The sequence below is a fragment of the Nothobranchius furzeri genome, chromosome 6 (assembly GCF_043380555.1).
Source record: "Nothobranchius furzeri strain GRZ-AD chromosome 6, NfurGRZ-RIMD1, whole genome shotgun sequence".
Taxonomy (NCBI): Eukaryota; Metazoa; Chordata; class Actinopteri; order Cyprinodontiformes; family Nothobranchiidae; genus Nothobranchius; species Nothobranchius furzeri.
This window is the reverse complement of record NC_091746.1, coordinates 33585916-33612747: the sequence shown is the minus strand read 5'-3', so window position 1 is coordinate 33612747 and position 26832 is coordinate 33585916. Positions and strand designations below refer to the sequence as shown.

Below are 26832 nucleotides of genomic sequence, written 5' to 3'. Positions count from 1 at the left end.
AAGTGCTGGCCAGTAAATTAGAATATCATCAAAAGGTTGAAAATATTTCAGTAATTCCATTCAAAACGTGAAACTTGTGCATTATATTCATGCAATGCACACAGACCAATGTATTTCCAATGTTCATTACGTTTAATTTTGATATTTATAGGTGACAACCAATGAAAACATCAAATCTGGTATCTCAGAAAATTAGAATATTCTAAAGGCCAATGAAAAAATGTTTGTTTCTCTAATGTTGGCCAACTGAAAAGAATGAACATGAAAAGAATGTGCATGTATAGCACTCAATACTTAGTCGGGGCTCCTTTTGCCTCAATAACTGCAGTAATGCGGCGTGGCATGGACTCGATCAGTCTGTGGCACTGCTCAGGTGTTATGAGAGCCCAGGTTGCTCTGATAGTCGTCTTCAGCTCCTCTGCATTGTTGGGTCTAGCGTATTGCATCCTCCGCTTCACAATACCCCATAGATTTTCTATGGGGTTAAGGTCAGGCGAGTTTGCTGGCCAATCAAGGACAGGGATACCATGGTCCTTGAACCAGGTGCTGGTGGTTTTGGCACTGTGTGCAGGTGCCAAGTCCTGTTGAAAGGTGAAGTCTGCATCCCCATAAAGTTGGTCAGCAGCAGGAAGCATGAAGTGCTCTAAAACTTCCTGGTAGACGGCTGCATTGACCCTGGACCTCAGGAAACAGAGTGGGCCAACACCGGCAGATGACATGGCACCCCACACCATCACTGACGGTGGAAACTTTACACTGGACCTCATGCAATGTGGATTCTGTGCTTCTCCGCTCTTCCTCCAGACTCTGGGTCCTTGATTTCCAAAGGAAATGCAGAACTTGCTTTCATCAGAAAACATAACTTTGGACCACTCAGCATCAGTCCAGTCCTTTTTGTCCTTGGCCCAGGCGAGACGCTTCTTGCGCTGTTTCTTGTTCAAGAGTGGCTTGACACACGGAATGCGACACCTGAATCCCATGTCTTTCATGAGTCTCCTCGTGGTGGTTCTTGAAGCGCTGACTCCAGCTGCAGTCCACTCTTTGTGGATCTCCCCCACATTTTTGAATGGGTTTGTCGTCACAATTCTCTGCAGGGTGCGGTTATCCCTAGAGCTTGTACACTTTTTTCTACCACATTTTTTCCGTCCCTTCGCCTGTCTGTTAATGTGCTTGGACACAGAGCTCTGCGAACAGCCAGCTTCTTTAGCAATCACCTTTTGTGTCTTGCCCTCCTTGTGCAAGGTGTCAATGATTGTCTTTTGGACAGCTGTTAAGTCAGAAGTCTTCCCCATGATTGTGGTGCCTTCAAAACAAGACTGAGGGACCTTTTAAAGGCCTTTGCAGGTGTTTTGAGTAAATCAGCTGATTAGAGTGGCAGCAGGTGTCTTCTATATTCAGCCTTTTCAGAATATTCTAATTTTTTGAGATACCAAATTTGGAGTTTTCATTAGTTGTCACTTATGAATATCAAATTTAAATGTAATGAACATTGGAAATACATTGGTCTGTGTGCATTGCATGAATATAATGTACAAGTTTCACGTTTTGAATGGAATTACTGAAATATTTTCAACCTTTTGATGATATTCTAATTTACTGGCCAGCACTTGTATGTAGTGCACGCTGACAGTGAACTGCGCTGAGTAGTGTCCAGCTCAGATGTTCAGATGGGAATCTTTTCTTGAATGATTTAGCTACATCTAGGGTTGTCACGGTAACCGGTATAGCGGTAAACCCCGGTAAAAAAGTTGACAATAAAAATAACCATCCAGTTTTTAAAAAACTAAATTATCTCGGTGGGTTTACCGTGGACGCGGTTTCAGCGCGGTGACCCTTACCAGCCACCGTCGCTTCAGCTGAAGTTCCCGCGGCGCGCACACGCACTTTTTAGTTTGCAACGGCACCAAAACTTTGAAGCTGAAATAATGGCCGAAGGAGGAGACGGCAGCGCCCAGGACATCCATCAGCCCTCAAAGAAGACTAACTCGGAAGTATGGGCATATTTGGGATTTCTGAAAAACGCTGAGGGACAGTTAATAGAAGACGGCTATCCCGTTTGCAGAACGCGCAGGAAACAAGTGTCTGCAAAAGGCAGCAACACTTCGAATCTAATGGCACATCTGCGTGACCATCACCCACGTCTCTACAGCCAGTGCAAGGTAAGTTAACATTAGCATTTTAGCTTAAATGCATGACGCGAGGACTTTTGGCTGAGGGAGAATGCAACGAGTCACTATATACTGCAGGCGCAGCGTCCTCTGCCAGCATTTAAACCGTGTCACGGACACCCTGTTGCTGGATGAAGCATCTTATTTGTTGATGATGAAGAGAAATATACAATTAGTTCCTTGTCATGGATTTGTTTACTTATTCAATGCCATTTATACTTGAACATTTGGATTTGATTAAGTAGTGTAGTAGTTATTTTAGTAATTTGTTTAAAGTGGCTATTTATTTTAAATACATATTTTTTTAAGGTTGACTTGTACAGTGCTCAAGTCAAGTGTGGACTGGAGTTTTAGATTTTCATTTTGATAATGAAGAAAACAAGGTTATGAGAAAACAAGTGGTGTTTCTTTGATTTGTTTACATATTGTTTATGGTTTGAATGTTTGGATTTGTATAATTTAAACCTGCACTGACTACTGTAACATGTTCCAGAAAAAGAAGCTATTTGTTCCTTTACTTGTGAAAAGTTGCACTTTTGCTAAGGCTTTGTGTTATTTTAGGTTTAATAAACACTGCTAAATCTTTTCAAACCTATTTCAGTTTGTGTAGAACAGGACTATCAATGCTTTCTGAACATATGCAACACCGTTTAAAAAATACCGCGATAATACCGAAAACCGTGATAATTTTGGTCACAATAACCGTGAGGTTAAATTTTCATACCGTGACAACCCTAGCTACATCTGCGATGTGCATAACGTATAAAGTGTCAGTTCGTCTGCTTGCGTCGGGGTAATTCTTTCTATTCTTTCTCCGTCAAAATAAACGGCCAAATACGGGATCTGTCCGGTCAACACAACACAAGCCCTGCTTTTAACTGTTCTGTTTTCTTGTGAAAATTGTTGCAAAGAGATATAATTTAACATGATTAACACCAGAGCCAGGCGCACTGCACCGTTCTCTCTGTCGCTGTAAATGAGGGAAAAACAAAATGATCGGATCCTTTTCTGACCTTCCCCACCTACAAAGTTTAATTACAACAATCAAACGTGACAGAGCCTGGATTTGTATTCTGAACAGTCTAAACATGTTTTAAAAAGAAACGTATGACAAAAGTGGCACCTGCTCAGTAAAACCACCAACAGGGTGAAAAATATCAAAATATTGTAGGCAGAGACGGGCTACAATTTCTGGATCCATTTTATATAAATCCTTTTATTGGTTATCGTCTTATGAAAGATAACTTTGACGTACACGAGCGACCGGTACCGGCTGCTGTCACCTGTTGTGATTGGTTAAAGCAGCTCTCAGATGTCTGAGGGTAGGCCCCGCCCACAACACAGCGGCTGCTGTGGCTCCCAGTGCTTTCTTTACTGTGGGAAACGGGTAATAATGGCTCTTTGATGGGAACAGGTTGCCGACCCCTGACATAGAGTTAGCATGTTTTCCCCGTACATGCAATGGTTTTCTCCTACAGACTAAAACAGGAACTGGTCGCTTTTAAAACCATTGGTAAGTTTATTTGAACAGTGAGAGACAGAACCATCATTTTAAAAAAACGTACTTCAAATAAGTTATAAATCAATTTAGATTTTAATGAAGGGAACAGCTCCTCTAAATCTGAGACCATGGTCTTGATTCGGAAAAGGGTAAAATGCCTTCTCCAGGTCAGGGATGAGGTCCTGCCCCAAGTGGAGAAGTTTAAGTAACTTGGGGTCTTGTTCACGAGTGAGAGAAAGATGGAGCGTGAGATCGACAGATGGATAAACCATTAAAATAGTGATCCTTTGTTAGTCAGTGAGATAACTTCAGCAAAAGTTAAAAATCTTTTGTTCATATTATGTTCAGTTTTGTTGGTTTTAGCTACAAATTCAGCCTGATAATTTGATGAAACATTATAAATGATAAATGACCCGCACTTGTATAGCGCCTCTCAGAGTAAGGACTCCAAAGCACTTTACACTACAGTGTATCATTCATCCATTCACACACTCATTCACACACTGATGGTGATGAGCTATGATGTAGCCACAGCTGCCCTGGGGCGCACTGACAGAGGCGAGGCTGCTGAGCACATGCGCCACCGGTCCCTCCGACCACCACCAGCAGGCAAGGGGTGTTAAGTGTCTTGCCCAAGGACACAACGGCAGAATTCTCTGTCCAGAGCCGGGATCGAACATGCAACCTTCCGATTACTGGACAACCCGCTCAACCTGTTGAGCCCCAATTATGATATGCATATAACCACAGTTCCCTGAAGGAGAACAACCAGGTACAATGGAGGTACTACGGGACATCCCACCCTCGTGTGGCCCGGCTGAAGACACATCGAATCACTCCTGTAAAGTCAAACGAGTGTGACGCTGTGTGGTGGCCCCACAGCAGTCTGATCTGTTAAGGAGAAGAACAGGGAACAGTGTGTGTTCTCGCTCAACGCAAAGATATCCACCATTGCCCCGCTGAACCTCAGCCAGATCCAGGACACCAACTCAGGGTGAAGTCTCCATTCCCTTGACAGGGGTCTGCCCCTCGAGGGCAAGTCTGCCCTGTGTTTCAGGCAACCAGGGATGTAAACTGCTCTGAGAGACAGAAAATTAAGATTGCACCAATTTAGCAATGTATAAGTCAGATTCAGTAGAGGACGATAGCGTCTTCCTCCCTGTTTGTTTATAAATGACACCACCAGTGTGTTGTCTGTGTGCACTAACACGTGCTGTCCTCTCAATTAATGACTGAAATGTTTCAGAGCCAGAAGCATGGCTGACAGTTCCAGTTGATGTTGAAACCTGATTGGATCGGGGACCATACCACCTCACTGCCATCCCCTTGCACAGAGCTCCCCAGCTTCTTTTTTTTTTTTTCTTTTTTTTTTTTTTAACGTGTCCTGTCTGGCTGTGAAGCAAGCAGAATTGATGTCTGAATGCTGGTGACAAGCCTTACAGATTTATTCTCAGGTGGAGCATCAAAGCATTTGCTTTTAATGTCACGCCTGATACTTAAAACTTTATTGTTATTGTTGTTGAATGCTTTGTAATTCCGACCAGACACGGAGACAGAGGTGAAAGAGAAAGGAAAAGAAAAGGTGGGGAGAGAGAGAGGGGGGGGGGGGGGGGTCCACAAAAATAAACAAAAATGAACAAGAGTCTGCTTCTAGACCTGCAGAAAAAAAAGACAAAAAAAAACAAAAGGACACAAAAAAAGGGACACAACAACAATACAACAAGATCTACCTATCACTGCGTCAACTTGATGAAAAGAAAATATATATATATATATAATCAATATTGCTTAACTGAAGAATCACGATAATAAATCACAACGCATTAAGTGCCCACCATAGTCTTAAGACCTGTGTTTAACGTGCCCAAGCCAATACTTTTGAGAGCACCATGTGAGCACCTGTGTGTGTACACGCGCTTGTTTATTTAAGGTTTTTCTATAGGAGCGCCCAACAGAGAGTGTGAGGGACCACAGATCCGCCCCCCGAAGATGTGCAGGAGACGGGGGGAGCTCCAAGTCCCAGAGATCCAGGCGCTGCCCCGGAACGCAGGAACCCCAAGGAGACTGCAACCAGGAAGCCCCCCCCCCCCCCCCCCCCCCCCCCCCCGAGAGGCACAGAGGATCGCCCCGGGGGGCCACAACCAGCAGCCGGCAGAGTCCCTGGAGATATCAGCGGCAAGCCCACATGCCCGCCCGCAGCCTCCCACCCCCTAGCCGGCCGAGCCCGGGACCCAGCGACCCGGGACCCAGGGGCGACCACCCCCGCCGGGGACCCAGCAGAGCCCAGGGACCCAGACCCCACCAGGCAGCCACCGGGATCTAACAGGCAGATGCCAAAATCTTAAAACCCCCAGACCCGGTTGCCACGAACACTCAGGCAGACCAAGGCACAAGCCCCCACACCAGGTGTGGCAGGGGGAGGGGGGACAGAGATCTATATCATCAAGAGAAGTTCCAGGAGAGGGGAGGACCCAAAGGCCCCACCTGACATATACAGTCATACACAAACACAGTCACACGCTCCCTCCCTCATTCTCACACATGCACATACAACCCAAGACTTACAAAAATGCACGCCGGACACCCACTCATGCTCCCCATACACACCCTATTCACTCTGGTCCCGATACTGCTGCACATTGGGTACAACCATCACCGGTAACCAGAGTTTGACCCTTTCTGCTGGGGTGCTGATGAGCAGGCTCCCCCGCCCAACGCTGAGCACAGCAACCCACCACCCCAGACCCCAACCAGACGGCCAGATCTCCCTCCTAGCCTCCAGCCCCAGGAAGCCTAGCAACAACAGAGGTGGCTAAGACCCCTAGTCTCCCTCCGCCTGCTCCAATATAGTGTTGTGTGATCATGAGGTGTATTCCATGGCTGTGGTGAGTGGGCAGTGCGGGCATCATCCAGCTTATGCCAGCTGATGCCACTGCACCACCCCACTTACACCCTCAGCCATCAGTGTCTAAGTGCGGTTTAAAATTGGAAGTGGGCACCGGCACTCGGGAGGAGGCTGAAATATCCCCCTGCCAAATGCCGTTGAATGTGCTCACTCCCAAGGCCCTAAGTGTGTGTTTGTGTGGAATGTCGTCAGTGGAAGTGTATAAGGTGCAAATAAAATTGGGGGGCAGGTTTCCACAGGAATGCGGAAATGGGGTCCATACCCGCACTCCCTGACTTGCCTACCCCCCAAGGTCCTATGTGTATGTTTGTGTGATGATGTGAGGGAGCAGGAGGTGAGAAATATGCGGGGATGGGGAGGAATGGCTGGTTGGGCTTAGCCCTCCAGGGAGCCAGCTCCCCTACTGGCCCCAATAGGCACCTCTGTTGTCAAACTGCCACCCAGGGCATGGAGACCCCAGCCCATCCTGCCAGGGCCCAAAGCAGCAGCATTACAGAGCCTCACGGAGTCCGAGGGCTCCAACCCAGCCCCACCCCAGCAGAATATCTATGCCCACCCCTGCATTTGCACAACTTCCAGAATATATAAGACATGGGACATCCAGGTAAGGTTGGGTCCTCCCCCTCCTGGACCTCCCCCTCCCCTGTGATGGAACGGCAGAGGAGCCAAGGTCTACCTGAGGCCCCCGAACCCGAGCCAGGCACTGCTGGGTGTCCCTGCCTTCTTCCCGGCAGCATACATGTCAGGACCCGAACCCCCAAGGCCCCGCCCAGATCCCCACACGGGGCCGGCCACCCCCAAACCCCGAGCCCCCAGGCCCCCACCCAGACCCGCTCAGGGGCATTGCAGCCGCCAGGCAGTGACCCATGGCTGCCGCCAAGATCCCCAAGGGGCCCCACTCACAACCGCCAGCAGTCCACCCCCCGAGGCAACCCAAGCACCTCCAGAGGGGGGCAACGGCCCCCCAGTCCCAGACACCCCCAGTGAACCCACCCCCAGGGAACATCCGGATACTCCAAACTCAGACCCCACACCCCCCCACCCACACCATCCCGCAGGACAACATCAATGGCCCCCCACCCTCGCTATGTGATGGAACCGATCAAAGGAGCCCAGAGAGATTCATCTGAAGTGGAAGCAGAGGCTATATCAAGTGTAATATGATCTAACAAAAGATTTCTATACTGGTTAATGCAGAGAGTTTCTTTATTCTTCCAATTCAAGAGGATAGTTTTCTTAGCGATGCATATGGCAGTCAGAACCACGTGAACCAAAGATGTTGCAATCGGGACATCGTCCAGGTTTCCCAGTAACCACAGAGAGGGGGAAGTTGGGATATGACATTTCAGACAATTTGACAGATCCTCACATACTCTACCCCAAAATTCCTGGACAGGTGGGCAGGACCACAGTGCGTGAATGTAATTGTCAGGAATGTTGTTTGTGCAGTGTGTACAGGTGTCAGACGACACAAACCACATCCTGAACATCCGATGACCTGTATAGTGTACTCTGTGTAGAATTTTGTACTGAATTAATTGTAAATTGGGGTGTCTGATCATTTTAAAAGTTTTTAAACAAGTTTGAGACCAGAAGTCCTGGTCAAAGCTGACTGATAGATCCACCTCCCATTTTTCAATAGGGACTGCAATTTTTTCGTCTATTTTGGACAGTGTCTTATATACTTTAGACAGTAGTTTGGGGGGTTTGAGATTATAAAAGTCTAATACCCTTGGTGGTGTTTGTAATTCTATTTTATTGAGCTTAAATTTTTGTTTGACTACAGATTTAATTTGGTGGTATTCTAAAAAGCTATTCTTATCCATTCCAAATTGGAAGACTATTTGATTAAATGGGATGAAGTCCAATCCTTCATATATGTGTTCCAGGTATAGGATTCCTTTATTTTTCCAGTCCGGAAGGTTCATCATTTTGTTGTTTTGCAAAATGTCAGGATTATTCCAGATAGGTGTGTGTCTGCATGGTACTAGTGAAGACTATGTCATTTTAAGATACTCCCACCATGCTGTCAGAGAAGTGCTGATACTAATACTTTTGAAGCTTTCATGTTTTCTTATGCTTGAGCTAATAAATGGTAAGTCTGAAAGCTCTATCGTATTGCAAAGTGTCTGTTCTATATCTAACCAGGACTCGTCTAATGGGTTATCTTGCAACCATCTTGGTATATATTGCAGCCTGTTGGCTAAGAAATAATAATAAAAGTTGGGTAAATCCAGTCCTCCTCTGTCTTTGGTCTTCTGAAGCGTTTTTAAGCTAATTCGTGGGGGTTTATCCTGCCAAAGGAATTTAGTAATTGAGGAGTCCAGAGATTTAAACCAGTCAGCTGGAGGTTTGTTTGGGATCATCGAGAATAGGTAATTTATTCTGGGTAAGACCATCATTTTAATTGTAGCAACTCTCCCCATGAGTGATATTGGTAAGCATTTCCATCTAGCAAGATCATCTTCCACTTTCCTTAAAAGTGGGATGTAATTTAGTTTGGTTAGATCTGCTAACTTGGGAGAGATATTAATTCCCAGGTATGTGATATTCCCTGACTCCAATTGTGTATTAAGCAAATTGACAAATGAGAAATTAATTGGTAGAACTGTGGATTTTAACCAGTTTATAGAGTAATCTGAAACTCTGGAAAAAGAGTTTATCAGTTCTATTGCTTGGGAGAGAGAGGATTGAGAATTCTGGAGCTCCCCAGCTTCTGGGGGAAGTATCTGTGGTCACTACCATGCGCTTGGAGACCTTCTTTTGGAGAACCCTGGTTCTCTCTCCAGGAGAAGAGCCGCTATGCAGACCCTGGTGACAGTCAACTTCTGGTGAAGATGACGTGAGGGACAAAGATGGTGAGAGTAGACCCAATGCTGGAATTGCCGCATCCTTAACAGGCCAAGAAGCATTACGGCTAAAGACGAAGCCATCATGCCTAACAGCTGTAAAACTGTGCAGAGTGTCAGTTTGGCTCCCAGCCGGAAGCGAGCCATTCAGCTGCAGAGCACAGCTGTCCTGTGGACCGAGAGGGACGCCCTGTTCGACTGAGAGCATATTTCTAGTCCAAGGAAGAAGAAACTCTGGCGCGGAACTAGGGAACCATTTTTCTTATTTATGGAGAAATCCAGGGCTTAAATGTGAGAAAGAACCTGGGAGGTGGGAGCTTTCGCCTGCACAGGAGAACTTGCTACCAGAGCCCAGTCGTCCAAGTAGGCGACAACACAGCTGCCTCTCTCTCTCTGAGAGGTGTCAGCACAACTTGGAAAAGGTGCTCCACATGGAAGGATGCATCTGTGAGATTGATCATAGCAAACCAATCCCCGGAGCTGATGGCGTTTAGCAGCTGCTTGAGCATTAGCATTTTGAATCTGTACATGTGCAAATTGTTTAACACAGAGATCCAGAATGGTACAAAGCCTTCCCCCTTTTTTCGGGACAACAAAGTACCGCCTGTACCAACCATGGTTTGTTTCCTCGAGTTTCCTCGAGTGAACCCTCGAGTTGGGTTCACCAAACCCAACTTCTCAGCACCGTCGAGGTCCACAAACTGCCCGTAGCCCAGCGCCGAGGTGCAGGTGGACAGTGGCTTTGCCCAAGATGACGCAAGCTCGGCCACAAAGTCCAGGAAAGGTGGTAAAAAGTTTTATAAATGATAAATGACCTGCATTTGTGTAGCACCTTTCAGAGTCAGAGGACTCCAGAGCGCTTTACACTGCAGTGTATCATTCATCCGTTCACACACACATTCACACACTGATGGTGATGAGCTACAATGTAGCCACAGCTGCACACTGACAGAGGCAAGGCTGCTGAGCACAGGCACCACCGGTCCCTCTGACAACCACCCGCAGGCAAGGCGGGTTGTGTCTTGCCCAAGGACACAACACCAGAATTCTCTGTCTGGAGTCGCGATCGAACCTGCAACCTTCTGATTACTGGACAACCCGCTTAACCTGTTGAGCTACTGCTGTCTCAGCTGGTTCTGTGGGAAGACAAAAGCCAGCAAAATGGACCTCTTGCACCAGTGGAGGAGCGGGCCAGTCCGCTTCAAATTTCTCTGCGGCTCGTCAGCAAAGCGAAAGAAAAGAAGTGTCAAGGGCCCCTTCCTGTTGAGGATGCGGAAGTAAAAGCACCATCCACCACAGGAAGAGCTTCCGCGTCTTCCAGCAGGTTGTGGCTGTTGATACAAATGTCCAATGTGTCCTCCTCGTCCTCATTCAGAGGGAGAAACTGGGAAGCTTCCAGGTCGGATTTGGTCAGCCTGTCTGCCACATCTATTAGATTTCCAATGCTAGCATCGGGGACTTTGATCAAAAAGCTGTCCTCGTCAGAACCGGGCAAAGCCAGAGGAGCCAACTGGGAGAGCATGGGGTCCTGCTGCGAGACCGCAGCTTCCCCCAGGAGATGTAGAAGAGATTTCACATGGCTTTTGTGTGGGACGACAGAGGTGGCGACAGAACTTGCACGCCTTCGGGTCCGAAGGCGCTCTCCTAGCATGGAGAATTACCAGGCAGACAGGACAGGCTTCATGCAGGTCCTTCATGTGGAGAGAGAACCCTCAGCCCTGAGGACATTGACTTGAAGAAGGCTTTTGCTTAGGAGGTCACAACACGGTGTTCATGGCGAGACACAGAGTGGAGTGGTAGACAACAAAGAAAAAGGCAGGAAGTTAAAAAGCCACGAAAAGATGGCGCTTGGTGGGCGAGCACCAGCCAGAAGGTAACAGAGTCAACACCAGCGAGCAGTTGAGCTAACTTTTCAATAGCGAGCTTACCGATCCACATGTTCTCAGCAAGGCGAAGAACGTGAGAACTGAGAAATGACAGTGACGCTGGGTGTTTATGGGTGGGGGCGGGGCCAGCATACAGTATCACACTCATTTACCTTTATAGGCGTGATTAGATGTGTCTTCAGCCCGACCACACGATGGCGCAATGTCCCATGGTACCTTCGTTGTACCGAGTATATCGACTGAAAGGGGACCTTAGCGTTCACGTTCGTTGTGTTTGTGAGCATGTCGTAGTGATGTTGGCGGGCGAAGGTGACTTTGGGTCAGGGCTTCTGTCTCTGATCATCTCAGTTTCCTACAGCGTTGAATAAATTCAAACTTGTGCGATGTGAGAGAGATCATCTGAACATCAGTGAATAAATTCACACACCCCCGAGGAAAAGACCAGTCATTCTGACATTTACATGTTTTCTTTCCATTGTTTTTTTAGATCAAATTTAAAACATCTGGTCAAGACAGCAGCTGTTTTTTAGGGTTAGGTAACAGATGAACTTTTGTTTGAACTTTGAAACTGTGTTTGAAATCTTTATCGTAAGAACCAAGAGATTGTTTGATTCAGAGCTGCTGCTGTGTTTGTGGTTCTGTAGCCTGGGTGTCAAAGTTCTGGGCCGACCGGCTGGATGGACTTAGAGAGTTTCAGTGAAACTTGATTATTCGGGTTTTATGTTGTTCTTCAACCATCTGAGCAGAACCAACCTCCCTACACCAAAAACAAACTGTTTTGCAATTATATTACAAAATATTAAAACTTTATTCCCTTATTGCCAGAAACTCCAGGTCAATATTCAAATGAGTCAAAATGTCAGATTCCCTTTCCTGAAGAACGTCTGGTTACAGAGGATCAGAGATGGGAGGAGGACATGTTGGACCATCGCTGACTCCCTGTAAAAAGCTATATTCTGGCCATGTTAGCTTAGTTTATAAACTCTCAGTAACGCTTCATAAGAAGTAAAGCATTCATTATTGTATTGATCATTTGCCCAAAATACTATGTTTGTGATTTATTAAGTTTGAATAAAAATGAGTTAACAGCTTATACATGGGACTAATAATTAGAAGTAAAGCATTAGTTAATGTATTAGTTAAATGCTTATTAACTATAAGTCATTTTTAATTATTATTTCTCACTAGTTAATTGCATATTTATTCATGAGTTATTAAGGCAAAATAAGATGTAGTTATTATAAGGTGCTACCAGACTTTCTTCTTTATGTGTAAAATAAAACAGTTTTGTCTCATTTCTGTTTTTGAAATTATTTTTTTGTGTGCAGTTGATGAAGTTTCACGTTAATTTGGAACATATTTTCCAGAGAACTTGTCTTTGGCGGTTAAACCTCCACGCCTTCCCAGATTCTGTTTTTAATGCTGCATGAGTTTAACTTGAAGGTGTTAATGTTAATCAGACGGACTCACCTGTTTGTTCGTTTCGTGCGTCTATTGATGAATTTATTTAACGGCGTTTCAGCTATAAAACCCCAAAACGTTCCTCAGTACCATCACAACACGGAACAGCCGAATTCATAAAGCCAAAACCTGAGCTGACTCCAGACCAGCCATGGACAGAGGTAAGGCGTGGACAGCTTCTAGAAGACAGGAGGGAGTCGTGGGAGTTTCTGTCGTTGTGTGATCATGGGAACTGAAGATAAACCAATGTATTAGGACAACATTTACTTTTTTTAAACATATTGGCATTGACCAGCGAACCTCTGTATTAGAGCTGACTTGATTTCAGGCACATCCGTGGGCAGCCCGGTGTCGTTGCTGGATTTTATTTAGAAATACATCTACATGAAAAACAACAGCTCAGTTGCTTTAAAACTTTACCAGCTGGCATTTCTTTTTCTTTAGCTGCTTTTATATTTAATATTTGGTTTGTTTAACTAACTGTGGTTAAATGTTCTGTTTTAACACAGAGCAGTGTGCAAGATTAAGATTCGGGAAATGGTTAAATTCAGAGTTCAAAAACTGATCCAAGTTCAGAAACTGTGTGCACAAACTGATGTTATTAATGACATTTTAACTTGTAAATACATTGGAAAGTGTCTAGATATCAGCCATAAAAATCCTCCCAAAATATCAGCAGCCTTAACCCTAGCCCATGTCGGTTCACCTCTAATGGACACTAGCTGCTGTATTAGTTACCATGGTTACTGCAGCTGTTGTTATGGCATGATTAACAGTAATCTGAAGTGCAGATGTGAGCTTAAATGTGTCACCTGTCTCACGTGTGTGTGTTTCAGCCCTCCTCCTCCTGTCAGTCATGTGTTTGACTGTTTCCTCTCAGCCAATCACAGACAGCCAGCGTTTGTTCTCCATTGCAGTCAGCAGAGTCCAACACCTCCACCTGCTCGCTCAAAGACTCTTCTCCGAGTTTGTGAGTTTTCTGCAGATCAGAGATTCAACAGCAAACTGAATCTATTATTTCAATAACTCTGAATGTGCATGTGTGTGTGTGTGTGTGTGTGTCAGGAGAGCTCTCTGCAGACGGAGGAGCAGCGTCAGCTCAACAAAATCTTCCTGCAAGATTTCTGCAACTCTGATTACATCATCAGCCCTATTGACAAGCATGAAACACAACGCAGCTCCGTCAGTCCATCACTCGCAGCCACTAAACCCTACAGAACTACAGAACTAGTCTGATATCATAGAATCAGCTGCATGGAGGCCTTTAAATTAGAATTACTTAGTTTCAGATGGAAGCTGCATCACATCTCAATGTTTACGAAACTGCATGATGGAAGTTTTGTAGCATTTTCATCTGTGAAAAGTGACCCCAGACCATCTGTAACCCACTGCTTATAATCTGGTTGATAGATCACATTACTGATCATCACTGTGGATTCAGATAGGAGTTTATTAACCTGTAATCCATTGGGATGATGTCAAATAAAAAAACAGAATTAACTGGTTTCTTGTAACACAAGAAGGGAGATCTGAAACATATTTTAGAATCAGAATAATTTCAGTTCATCAGATATTTCACACATTAAAGTGTTTTTACCTGTTGAGTTTTTATGACACAGCAGAGGAGAGTAGCTTATACAAGTAGGAACACAATAATAACCTGAATCAGTTTCAGGAACCTGCAGTAGAACACAGAGAGCATTATAGTGGTGTCACAGTGTCTCAAACTTTTGACTGGCTGAATCCAGGTTCTGAAGTTGCTGTCCATCTCCTACCGTCTGGTGGAATCCTGGGAGTTTCCAAGTCGTTCTCTGTCTGAAGGTTCTACCCCAAGAAGCCAAATTTCACCAAAACTGTCCGAACTGAAGACAGGAATCCTGTTGCTCATCAGGGTGAAAATGCAGACTGACTACGCTGTCGCACCGTCCTGAAAACACATCATCAGAATAACTGACCACTTTCTCAACAGGCTAATCAGGATGCAGCAGAGATCTTTACAGACACCTCAGCTTTCCAGCTGGCCCCATACGGAAATTATTACCAGAGTCTGGGAGCTGATGAGTCGCTGCGACAAACCTACGAACTGCTGGCTTGCTTCAAGAAGGACATGCACAAGGTGAGGATCTGGAGAAAAAAGGATGACATGGTTTAGCAATGCCATCGTTCATGATGTTATGATTTTGTTTGCAGGTGGAGACTTACATGACAGTTGCTAAGTGTCGGCTCTCTCCAGAAGCAAACTGCACTCTGTAGTCCTGCTTCTTCAGCATGAAGCTCAACCCCATTTTTATTGTGTCATTTTAAAACATCATCAGATGCACCAGAATTAGAGTAGGGCCTTCTTAGCAGTTTGATGTTCCAGAATGTGTTTTGATGAGATCATCTGGTGTTTGATTTTATCATGAATGCTGTGAAGGAAGTGATGTCACACCATAAACATGTTAAATAAAGTGTGTGCTGTGTTGCATTTGTCTCTAGTTGTTCACTGAGTCTGAATGGGGGATTTTTTTCTTTTAAATTATTTCATGAGAGGTATAGCAAACTTATTTTGATGAGCATATGAATACCTGCATGCCACTGGGGTAACGGTATCGTTAAAGGTTCAACATCTAGACAGGTAGTTACACAGATTAACCATAGTTACTTCAGCTACTCATCTACAGCTGCACATGTAAACTGGTTTAAATATCTGGGACTTCTAATCATAGTTTGAATGTGTTTTTAAAATCAAGTGATATTTAGTCTGCTACCAATCCAAGCACGTTCATATAAAGAATGTGAAATATGCATATCACAGTTTATTAAATATGTTAATTTAAGATATATTTTTTATAGTTTATTCTCTGAACCACATATTTATTTCATTTTGCAATTCATGCCCAGTTCCCCTATATTTTTTATAGATTAAAAACTACTAACTATCACCACAAGAGGGCAGCAAACCAGATTTATCAGCCGGGGTACCTCGTTTCACCAACAGGGGGCACAGTAACCTGACACCCTTGGCTTCCAGCCTCTTCGGGATTCTTCGGTTGTGCTCGGCAGGTAACGGTCGGTGTATTCAAATGTTCGGCCGCAGGTCCTCCTGGAGCCTGAAGTGAAGAAAGAAACGGACGAGAGAACGGATAGACGGAGTTTGGAAGCGGAATGACTGTGCTGCAGGAACCTGTCCAGGTAGAAACACTGCGTCACATTGTTGTCATGGCCTGGGACGCGAGTATTTACGGAGCCGGCCTCAGCGGCTGCCTCGGTCAATCCGCGGTGAGGGCTAGCTACTCCCCGCCGCAGGCCCCGGAGTTCGCCGCTTGCTCTAATGTAGCTTTCTAAGGTTGCTTTCGCCCCAGTTACATGGAGCTGGTTTCCGTCAAAAGGAGAGGGGCACAGCGCAGTGCTATACGTGTAGTCGCCCGATAGCTTATTGGTCCTGGTCACCAATTTAATGGATTATCAAACAAAACTGCTTGAAAATATATCAGATTGAGATATGCCTTGTTGTCTGTTAAGAATTTCTCGCATTGGAGTGGCTCTTCTAACTTTTTGTGTTATTGGTGGTTTCATACATTGCTTCGGCGACGGTCTGGGGCGTTTATTTTATTTTATTTTAAGATAACTACGTATCTTTCTTGATGTAGGTATTTGAAGCCTCATCATGGCTCAGGTTAAGAATTCCTGGTGGAGAGCGGTTGGTACAAAGAAAAGTGATTTTAAAGTTCAAATTCACTCAAACTGCTCGTGTTTGATTAAATGTGTGTGTGCCGAATCTGTCAGTGGATTATTTACTTTGTTTTAAACCTTGTTTTGTTGCTGTGTATTACTGATTGTAGGCAAGGTCAATTGAACATTTTCATGGAGTTCTGTGAGATCGGTGCTGCTAACAGTAGCTGCTAGCTGGCTGGTGCCGATCTTGCGCTTCCTGTGAACGGCTTCAGTCTGCAGGAATTCAACCTGAAACTTTGACGGAAAGCTGTCCCTGTTCTGAGGCAGTTCCCGGGGTCTCCTGGTAAAGGGTGACCCAAGGTTTGCCGTAACAGGACCGGGTAACTAGTTCAACGATCATCTGGTTAGCCACGCTCATAAGCATTAGCTAACGTCAACTAGCTACCGGTTGACGAGCCCCAGCTCATAAACTGGCCGTTTACGTTCACCTGTTATATGTGCAGTGTGATGGACTGCTGTTTTAGCCTGTGTTGGAATTGCTTTGTTAAATAACTAAACCAGTCAGGTTTTGTTTTAACACCAACCAGTCGGTCGGTTCGTGACGATATCTGCTGCTTTCATGACTGCAGGTCAGCTCTGATGATTTTTCAGTGTGTGTGTTTGTAATAGTAAACATGTCTAGATTTGCAATAAAATGACACATTGCTGATGTAGAACCAGTGACAAGAAGTCTTCGTGTTAAACAGGAACCACGTCAGAGGAATTAATTAGTTCCTGCATCTTTAGACTGTAGCTAGGGTGGCTCATCACCATCCTTTGAATTTTAGGATCTCTTGTTCCAAACAGCACTGAGATCTAATAATACAGGAAGCCAATCATCTTTGATTGCCATTTTCCGTCACTGTGCTCTGTAAAACCAAAGAACACATTGGTGGAGATGTGGAACACTTGAAAAAAAAACATTTGAAATTATTATTTCCGATGATAATCAAACACTCTTGGTTTTTCATATAGGCGGAACATGGAAATAGTCAGCTACACCCATCTCCTGCATCAGGGTGAAACTAGTATTTGAAAGGTCTGACAGATCTATGTCACACTGTCACTTAACATCCATGGACTCACTCATCTTGACCCACGACGGGGAAGTCTGTTGATGGTTTAGCATCCAGGAAACGGCAGAGAATGTCTCACCTAATAGAAGCCAACCGTTAACATTAGCAACTTCACCACATAGCAGAAATCCTCCAGACTTGTGTTATTTGTGGAGATAAAACATATTGCAAGTCAGTGGCGGAGTCGTGTTGTTATCCAGTCCGAGGTGAGAGCTCCAAATATTTGGAAATAAGACTCCAAAACCTGCTGTCTGAAGCTCAGCTGGAATGTAGCTCACGTCTAAGTCCTGAAAATAGTGCACTGGTGGTTTATTTACCCCCAAAGTATGACATACTATTAAATAATTAATTAAATGAGTGTTCAGCACTTTTAAAGGTATTTTAAAAGTTTTAAAATGTAATTTATAAATTACAGACGTCACTTTGATTTTAAGAATTCATTTTTCTAAGCTGAATTTCTGAGAACGAGCAATAGATGTCTTCAGGGGTTCTAAACTGTTAAAAACTGTAATCGTGCACTTTATTAAAACGTCATGGGATATGTGTTTGTGATTTCTATATGCTAATACAAACGTGAAATCAATTCATGTAAAATAATCATGGAACCGTATAACACTATAACCGTAACACCAAATTTTATAGAAGTGTGTGTTTGTGTCTTTGTTTGTTTTGATCTCTCTAGTCTGTTTAGATACACAGAAATGATCACATTCATCAATCACAGTGTTTTATTTAGAAAAATTTCTTAATTTAGTTAAATTTACCGGTCTGCCTCTTGTGGTGTGGTTTGACTTCCCGTCAGAATTAACGCGACTTACTCGCGGCTCACGAAAATCTTAGAGCTCAAGGCGAAACAATCACTGCACGGCGCGAGCCTTCGTGGCGCGTCGCAGCTGATGTGACCGAAAGCGTAGGTTAACAAGGGTGCTGATTAGAAGCTCTCATTGTTCCGCGGCGCATTGTCGTGCTTCCATATCTGGTGTGTTCCGGGCGTTAATCACTGTCGTTGCACATCACAGGTTTTCCTAATATTGTGCAGCCTTATGTGCTGTTGTTTGTGTAACATATTCTCCTGAGAGTGATTTTGTTAGCTTTTTACAAAAGGGTAATTCTATTAAAGTCCTAAGAAAATTGAACAATTTAAAATTATTTGCAAGGAGTGTAATGACATTTAGAAGTACTCATGTTAATACACTTTATCGGATTTGGCAAGTACACAAAACAAAATAAAACTTTTACTCGTACACTGTTTAAAAATATCTTACTAAATATTTTATCAGAACGTAAAGACTGAAGCAGAGTCTTTAAAGTATACACAGTATCTACTTAATGGATGGAAAATAGAAGCTGGTTCCACCCGAGAGGAACCTGAGAACCTAAATATCTCCCTCCTGTTCTACTTTTAGAGCCTCTAGGAACCCCAAGTACACCTGCAGTGTCTGACAGCCCGGTGCTCTGATGGGGACATCTAGAACAAAAAGGGTCTTTATTAAATGATGAAACAGATTTTTGAGTGCTCCGTCACTTAGAAGTAAATATAGTACTAGACCTGAGCTGATGAAGGGGTGCTAAAACTGGGGAAATAAAAATAATAATAATAAAAATACATGAACACTCCTCCTAACTGATCAAAACTGCATTAGCAATACAAATAAGTTAGGCTTCATTAATGTGGCAAATATTAATGTGCAGTTAGTATTCCTAGAAAAAAATAAATGCATGGACTAGTCTGTTGCAGTGTTGTTGTTGACAAATTATTTTCTATTAACGTTTATTCATTTAGCAGACATTTTTAAATGACATACAATTTAACTCATCAACCACTACTCTGACAAAAACAATTACTCATTTGTGGATAACTGAAACTGTATGAAAAGCTCCAGGATGTAACTGGTATTTCCAGTGTGTTGTCACCATTAAACAGTGGCATTGTGACAACTACTTGCAGCGGATCGCAGATACGACTGAAAGTAGGGCTTGGCAATAAATAAAAAATGTGTTGTTATTGAAATTTCTGACTCTTATCAAGATCATTTTACCCATGTCAATAAATTTGATAATAAAAAAATAAAAAGATGTGTATAGGTTGGCAACATTCATGTCCATTTAAGAAGCTGTACCACCTTGAATCACGTAAAAATGTGACTCAACACAATACACGTGACAGCCCCATCTAGTGGACAACTTTTGTTTCTGTGCATACCTGTAGTTATCGTCCATTTATCGTTATCGAGGAGAAGTCGTCAATATATTGTGATAATGATTTTAGGCTCTATCACCCAGCGCTAATTGAAAGCCTAATTATTTCCTCTGACAGCCAGATATCTGAAATTTGGTATCATGTTGGGACTTGAGCCAATCCTATAAGCCATGTCCGTTAGGGTTGGGCAATTTGTAAAAAAAAAAATTCCCACCGTCAATCGTCAGTCCAGTAAATGAGGATGGATGATTTATTCATGCATGTGACTCTTTGAGCAACGTTATGATGCACAGGCTGATTTGCGAATACAGTAGAAGTTAGAGGTGCAACTACGCCTGGGCGGTATGTCAAAAATGTCATATCACTGTATTTTTTAAAATTATATCTGTTTTACGGTATTTGACTGTATTTTTCACAAGGCCGTGATTACCCAGATTATTTTGATAAGAAAATAATTACTGCACTAAATTGGCCTTAAATAGCCCATTTTACCTTAATGTGCAGAATATTAGTTTTTCCATGTCCAGTCACAGGTAGGTAAATGCAGAAACCCCCTCAAAGTACCCTTGTCAAAAGAAAGCAGTTAAGAAAAAACAACTAAAAAGATAAAATATTGCAGTCAAAATAAGCTATATTCATTGAACACATTTTGCATACACAGTGGGGCAAAAAAGTATTTAGTCAGCCACCGATTGTGCAAGTTCTCCCACTTAAAATGATGACAGAGGTCAGTAATTTACATCATAGGTACACTTCAACTGTGAGAGACAGAATGTGAAAAAAAATCCATGAATTCACATGGCAGGATTTTTAAAGAATTTATTTGTAAATCAGGGTGGAAAATAAGTATTTGGTCTAGGGATGGGTACCTTTGACATTTGAATCGATCCGGTACTAATTCCCGGTACCTACAAATCGATACCGGTACTTAACAGTACCAATTTTCGATACTTTAGAGGTTTTTTTAATTCTCTTTTATAATTAAATATACATTTTTCTCAATATATAACCATATTTGAAAAATATCACGATAAATAACATTCAACTGTTTGTATTTTAACATCGTCCTTGTAGTTTTATAAGCTGATAATTAAACTGAAGCAAACATCTTTACTGTGAACTAAATTTACTGTGTATCTTCATTCCTTTTGCAGTCTTTTTCATTTGATTTTTCCTACTGGGAAGTTAGAATTTCCGAGGAGAAAGCGAACGCACCATTAGCTGACAACAACGGTGGCAATGGAAGTTAACATATCAAGCTAACGTTATCTTTAACAGTTTATTTAACTGCTGGAGCAGATTAAAACGATGAAGCCTCACACTTAGATTGTTGTCGCTGGTTAAATCTTCACCCAGTCACCCGTTGCATTTAGTAAAGTGAAGCCAAACTTTAGAGCGCGTTCATGTTCTACCAGTCGGAAATTCTGAGTTCCGAGGAGAAAGCGAACGCACCATTAGCGAAACGGAAGCTAACATATCAAGGTAACTTAAACATTTTATTTACCTACCGGAGCAGATTAAGATGAGGATGTCTCACTTAGATCGTTGTCTGTCGCTGGTTTCATCACCCAGTTACCCATCACATTTAGTGAAGTGGACCCAAGCTTTAGCGTTCTTTCTTTCTACCATGCTGCTCTGTTTACAAATGGCTCGCAGGGACCGACGACATAACGCTGTTGCCCATGCGCAGCTGTCTTGGCAAGTTCTCGTTAAGAAGGACGGGTACCGAAACGAGGCACCATTTGAAATGACGTGAATCAGTGCTCGGTCGGTACTATGGAATTCGGTCGGTACCTTAAAAAGTACCGAATTCGGTACTCACCCCTAATTTGGTCACTTCAAACAAGGAAAATCTCTGGCTCTCACAGACCTGTAACGTCTTCTTTAAGAAGCTTCTCTGTCCTCCACTTGTTACCTGTATTAATGGCACCTGTTTGAACTCATTATCTGTATAAAAGACACCTGTCCACAGCCTCAAACAGTCAGACTCCAAACTCCACTATGGCCAAGACCAAAGAGCTTTCAAAGAACACCAGGAAAAGAATTGTAGACCTGCACCAGACTGGGAAGAGTGACTCTACAATAGGCAAGCAGCTTGGTGTGAAAAAATCAACTGTGGGAGCAATTATCAGAAAATGGAAGACATACAAGACCACTGATAATCTCCCTCGATCTGGGGCTCCACGCAAGATCTCATCCCGTGGGGTCAAAATGATCATGAGAAAGGTGAGCAAGAATCCCAGAACCACACGGGGGACCTGGTGAATGACCTGCAGAGAGCTGGGGCCACAGTAACAAAGGTCACCATCAGTAACACACTACAACGGCAGGGAATCAAATCCTGCAGTGCCAGACGTGTTCCGCTGCTGAAGCCAGTGCATGTCCAGGCCCGTCTGAAGTTTGCCAGAGAGCACATGGATGATACAGCAGAGGATTGGGAGAATGTCATGTGGTCAGATGAAACCAAAGGAGAACTTTTTGGTATAAATTCAACTCTTTGTGTTTGGAGGAAGAAGAATACTGAGTTGCATCCCAAGAACACCATACCTACTGTGAAGCATGGGGGTGGGAACATCATGCTTTGGGGCTGTTTTCTGCTAAGGGGACAGGACGACTGATCCGTGTTAAGGACAGAATGAATGGGGCCATGTATCGTGAGATTCTGAGCCAAAACCTCCTTCCATCAGTGAGAGCTTTGAAGATGAAACGTGGCTGGGTCTTCCAACACGACAATGATCCCAAACACACCGCCCGGGCAACAAAGGAGTGGCTCCGTAAGAAGCATTTGAAAGTCCTGGAGTGGCCTAGCCAGTCTCCAGACCTCAACCCCATAGAAAATCTGTGGAGGGAGTTGAAAGTCTGTGTTGCTCGGCGACAGCCCCAAAACATCACTGCTCTCGAGAAGATCTGCATGGAGGAATGGGCCAAAATACCAGCTACTGTGTGTGCAAACCTGGTAAAGACCTATAGTAATCGTTTGGCCTCTGTTATTGCCAACAAAGGTTATGTTACAAAGTACTGAGTTGAATTTTTGTTATTGACCAAATACTTATTTTCCACCCTGATTTACAAATAAATTCTTTAAAAATCCTGCCATGTGAATTCATGGATTTTCTTTTCACGTTCTGTCTCTTACAGTTGAAGTGTACCTATGATGTAAATTACTGACCTCTGTCATCATTTTAAGTGGGAGAACTTGCACAATCGGTGGCTGACTAAATACTTTTTTGCCCCACTGTAATCTGTGCAGTTAACCATCTTTGATTTAACATCCAACGTTATTGCGTTGGTTATCTCGACCCAACGCTTGCTTTTTTTAAAATACAGTCCCTTTGGCGAACGCGTCTTTAATGGATGTCTGACTCTGACTGCTAATAGCCATTTTAGCCTTGGAGGTGGAGGGTGCAGATCGAAGCTTGAGACATGCTTGGTATTCCAAGACGAGTTTTCAGCTGAGGTGATGAAGCAAGTTGCTGGTATTACCCCCGCCGGCTACCACCGTTGCTTGACAGCATTTGCATATAATAGTTGTTTGCTCCACGTCCGAACTTTTAAACCCAAAATACCTCCAAACAACAAATGTGGCTCCTCTTTTTGGAATAAGTTCTTCTGGTTTGAAATTTTGATGTCGCTGTGACAGCTCCCGCCAGCCGCCATTCTTGGTTTCACCACGCTGTGGTGTTTGTGTGTAGCAGTGAAATGATTCCCTGCTGAAACACTTTACTACTACGAACGTTCTGTACGTTGTTTAGGCCATTCACCGGTATAGCGGTATGTGAAAAATTCATATCATAACCAAAATAAACACCGGTTTTTAGTATGAACCGGTATACCACCCAAGACTAGGTGTAACGGTTCATGGCGGAGTGTTTGAACCGTTTCAGTTCGGCCTGTTTGGTTCGGTCCTCTTGCGTACCCTTTCGGTTGATTTTTTTTCCATAAATAATGAATTTTTATTTGCGTGATTTAAGTGCAGCAGATAAAAAGTTCCTAGGGGTGTTTCCGCACGGAGGCTGTATTGAATGACGCATGATGGCTGCACGCGCCCGATCTCCGTTTAAAAAAAGTGATCTGCAAACTCTGATCAATGCTTTTCAGAGCGGATCAAACCAGCTGGCTGTCGCTGCTACTGGAGGCTGTAGAGACGCTGAACAGAGTGTCGCCCCTCCCTTCCTCCCTTCTCTCACAATGCCAGCACACAGCGGCAAAAATATAAACAAACACGTCTGCTGAACTTTCTCCATGACATTGATGTAAAGTTTTCATCCTACAACAAAAAATACAGCACATTATTTAATACAAGTTTTAAAGAAGAAACTCAGGGTGGTGTGAGGTGAGTTTTTTAAGGCTCGCTGCAGAAATAAGAACACAGAACATCAACAGTCAAACACAACACTTGTCTGTATGAAGATGACACTCATAGCTGCACAAATAACCTGTGAAATAATTAAAAACATCATAGATCAGCAGCCTGTGATGACACCTGTTTTTGCTCACTATAGGAGCCGCTTTAGATATTAAAAATATATATATTTAAAAAATATATATATATTCACATTAAAAATATATATATTTATAAAATAATAATAATATACCAAACATTTATCTAACCGAGCTCTTCAAAACTCTGAACCGAAACGATTACGATTTTGGCGTACCGTTACACCCGTAGTAGAAGTACAAACACTGATTCTTTTTTTAAGAGAAGCGTAGCTAGGCCTGGGATGATAACAAATGTTACTGGACGATATATTGTCCAACAAGTTATTGACGATAAACAATATTATTCTCAACATTATTGAGATCAAAATAACCACTTCAAACTAAAAAATACTTTATTAATCCCAGAGGGAAATTCAATTGTTTCAGTACAGACAATTTCAAGATCCGACATACATACAATTCAAAATTCAAAGATACTTATTTAATCCCAGAGGGAAATTAGAGTGCCAGTACATACAATTCTGAGATCAGACATACATAGGCAAAGACACATGACAAGAATTGGTGACTGTGGTCATTCAAAACCCGAGTTGCGCTACGTTAATAGAGATCAGAGGGGTTTACATGAGGATTGGGTCAGGCGGAGGAAAAAAAAGGCACTTGAGAGTTACCCTCCACAGGGAGGGCAGCTTTGCTATGCAAAAAACACCTCAGACAGAAATGCAACAGACTTCAGACATAACACAACATAAGTGTCCACTAGGTGGGGTGGTAGGGTTTGGGACTCTCCACACGTCAGTGAATGCAGCCACGATAGGCAGTGCTCGTCACCTCAGTCTGGACAGGGGGAGGAGGTCGTTTGGCTTAGAGCAGGGGCTTCAAACATGCGGCCCGCGGGCCGGATGCAGCCCGCAAGCGCGTTAAATCCGGCCCCCGAGATGGTTGTGAAAACTTTATTTTCATACTTTACAATGTAGAGTGAAAATAAACTTTTCTTTGTGAGCAAGTTTTCTCTGTAACGAGTATAAATAAAACAAAGCTGCGCTCAAGGCTCACACAAGAACTTGAATCCCATCCTGAAGTTGGCCGCCACCCAGGATGTGACTTCTGATATTGATGTGCTGGTGAAAGCTAAAAGATGTAAAGTAAAATGAGTCAAATATACTTTAAGTGCTACATGGAACTGATCTTGCCATGTGATCTGTAAGCTCTTTGAATCACTAAGGAATTTTTTATTATGTATTGATTTTTTATTTTTTTCAAATTTTCAAGTACACTTCAGGTGTTGTACTTGTACTACACTGTCCTCAGGCTCCAGCCTTGTTTCATATTGATTGTATTAAAACAAAGAAAACAATCAGAAGTTTTTTTTTTTTTACCGGTCCGGTCCACTTGGGACTAGATTTCCCTCAATGTGGCCCCTGAGCTAAAATGAGTTTGACACCCCTGGCTTAGAGGGCACAGTGACTCCTGGAACGATTCAGCGGCTTTCACAGCTCGCAGTCCCACCCAGGCTGGGATAGGGAGACAGAGTTGCCATGGCGACGGCAGCATTCCACATTTCTTCTTGGGGGGGGGGGGGGGGGGCTGTTAAGAACTCACTGAAGGTAAGGTACATTATCAAGACTATGTCAGGCTCTCTTGGTAACTCTGACAGCAGCTTTGGTGGCCCCATTTCAGTGCGGCAAATCACCAGGAAGGATTTTCCACATCCAGGTGGTCTCATATCTGGCAGCATATTCTTCAAGTGTCTTGGTTTTGTTGTCTCAGGTACATATACATCTCTTTTAATGCAGGTTTTGCACCAACAAAGTTTGTGCCAGGATCTGACCAGACTTTTCGGAGGTGGCCTTAGATGGCTGTGGTCTTCTCTGAATGTTTGGATTTTGCCACCACAAACTACAAGTCCACTTGTTTGGTCTGTAGACAACTAGCCTGTCCATTGTGGTGCTCGGGAAGTTGATGCCCTCCTGTGCTGCTAGGCAAAGGTCTTGAAATGCATCTCGCCTCTCATTAACTGTAAGGACACCTGAGGATAGTATATCTCCCACTTTTCTTGATCTCTGGTCTTGGCACTCAGGAACTTTTTAACTGCTCTCCAGATCCACACCATGGTCCCAACCAGCCCTCTCAGGTTTCTGAAGCACCTTTTGTCGACTAGTTGTCTAGCTGCTGCTCCTGCTGGTGGTTTTCTGGGCTTTTCAAGCTCTGGATCTTGACCTGCCTTGAGGTGATTTATGGTAAGCACTTCAACAAAAGTCTTCCCGGATCTTTGTGACCTTATCTCAAGCTTAAGCAGCGACACCCCTGGCAGATTCAATTCAATTCAATTCAATTCAAGTTTATTTATATAGCGCCAAATCACGACAAGAGTCTTCTCAAGGCACTTCACATAATAAACATTCCAATTCACAGTTCATTAAGCCAATCAGAAATAATGTTTCCTATATAAGGAACCCAGCAAATTGCATCAAGTCACTGACTCGTGTCAGTGACTATACAGCAATCCTCATACTAAGCAAGCATGCAGCGACAGTGGAGAGGAAAACTCCCTTTTAACAGGAAGAAACCTCCAGAGAATCCTGGCTCAGTATAAGCAGCCATCCTCCACGTCTCACTGGGGATCGAGAAGACAGAGCAGACACAC

General features: G+C 43.6%; 2 protein-coding genes across 5 annotated transcripts in view; both read left to right on the top strand.

Moving 5' to 3' along the window:
* Positions 1-12814: 12814 nt before the first annotated feature.
* On the top strand, positions 12815-15237 carry gh1 (growth hormone 1). The gene is made up of 6 exons (XM_015966915.2): positions 12815-12931; positions 13607-13740; positions 13836-13952; positions 14519-14662; positions 14740-14886; positions 14961-15237. The coding sequence occupies exons 1-6, from the start codon at positions 12922-12924 to the stop codon at positions 15021-15023; spliced, it is 615 nt and encodes a 204-aa protein (XP_015822401.1). The 5' UTR covers positions 12815-12921; the 3' UTR covers positions 15024-15237.
* A 549-nt stretch (positions 15238-15786) lies between these two features.
* cdc27 (cell division cycle 27) overlaps positions 15787-26832 on the top strand; it is a 51392-nt gene continuing 40346 nt past the window's right edge. For 3 of the 4 annotated variants that reach the window (XM_054747193.2, XM_054747191.2, XM_054747195.2), the window contains exon 1: positions 15787-15944. In XM_054747193.2, the coding sequence (XP_054603168.1) occupies positions 15918-15944 (27 nt within the window). In that variant the 5' untranslated portion in view covers positions 15787-15917. Of the gene's footprint in view, positions 15945-26107; positions 26205-26287; positions 26426-26832 lie in introns of those variants that run through there. The other variant, XM_054747194.2, reaches the window with a different exon arrangement.

Bases quoted from the DNA above. Each gene is read 5' to 3' on its own strand.
- gh1 (XM_015966915.2), top strand. The intron at 13,741-13,835 runs GTGAGTTTTCTG...TGTGTGTGTCAG, and splicing joins AAAGACTCTTCTCCGAGTTT to GAGAGCTCTCTGCAGACGGA. The intron at 14,887-14,960 runs GTGAGGATCTGG...TTTTGTTTGCAG, and splicing joins TCAAGAAGGACATGCACAAG to GTGGAGACTTACATGACAGT.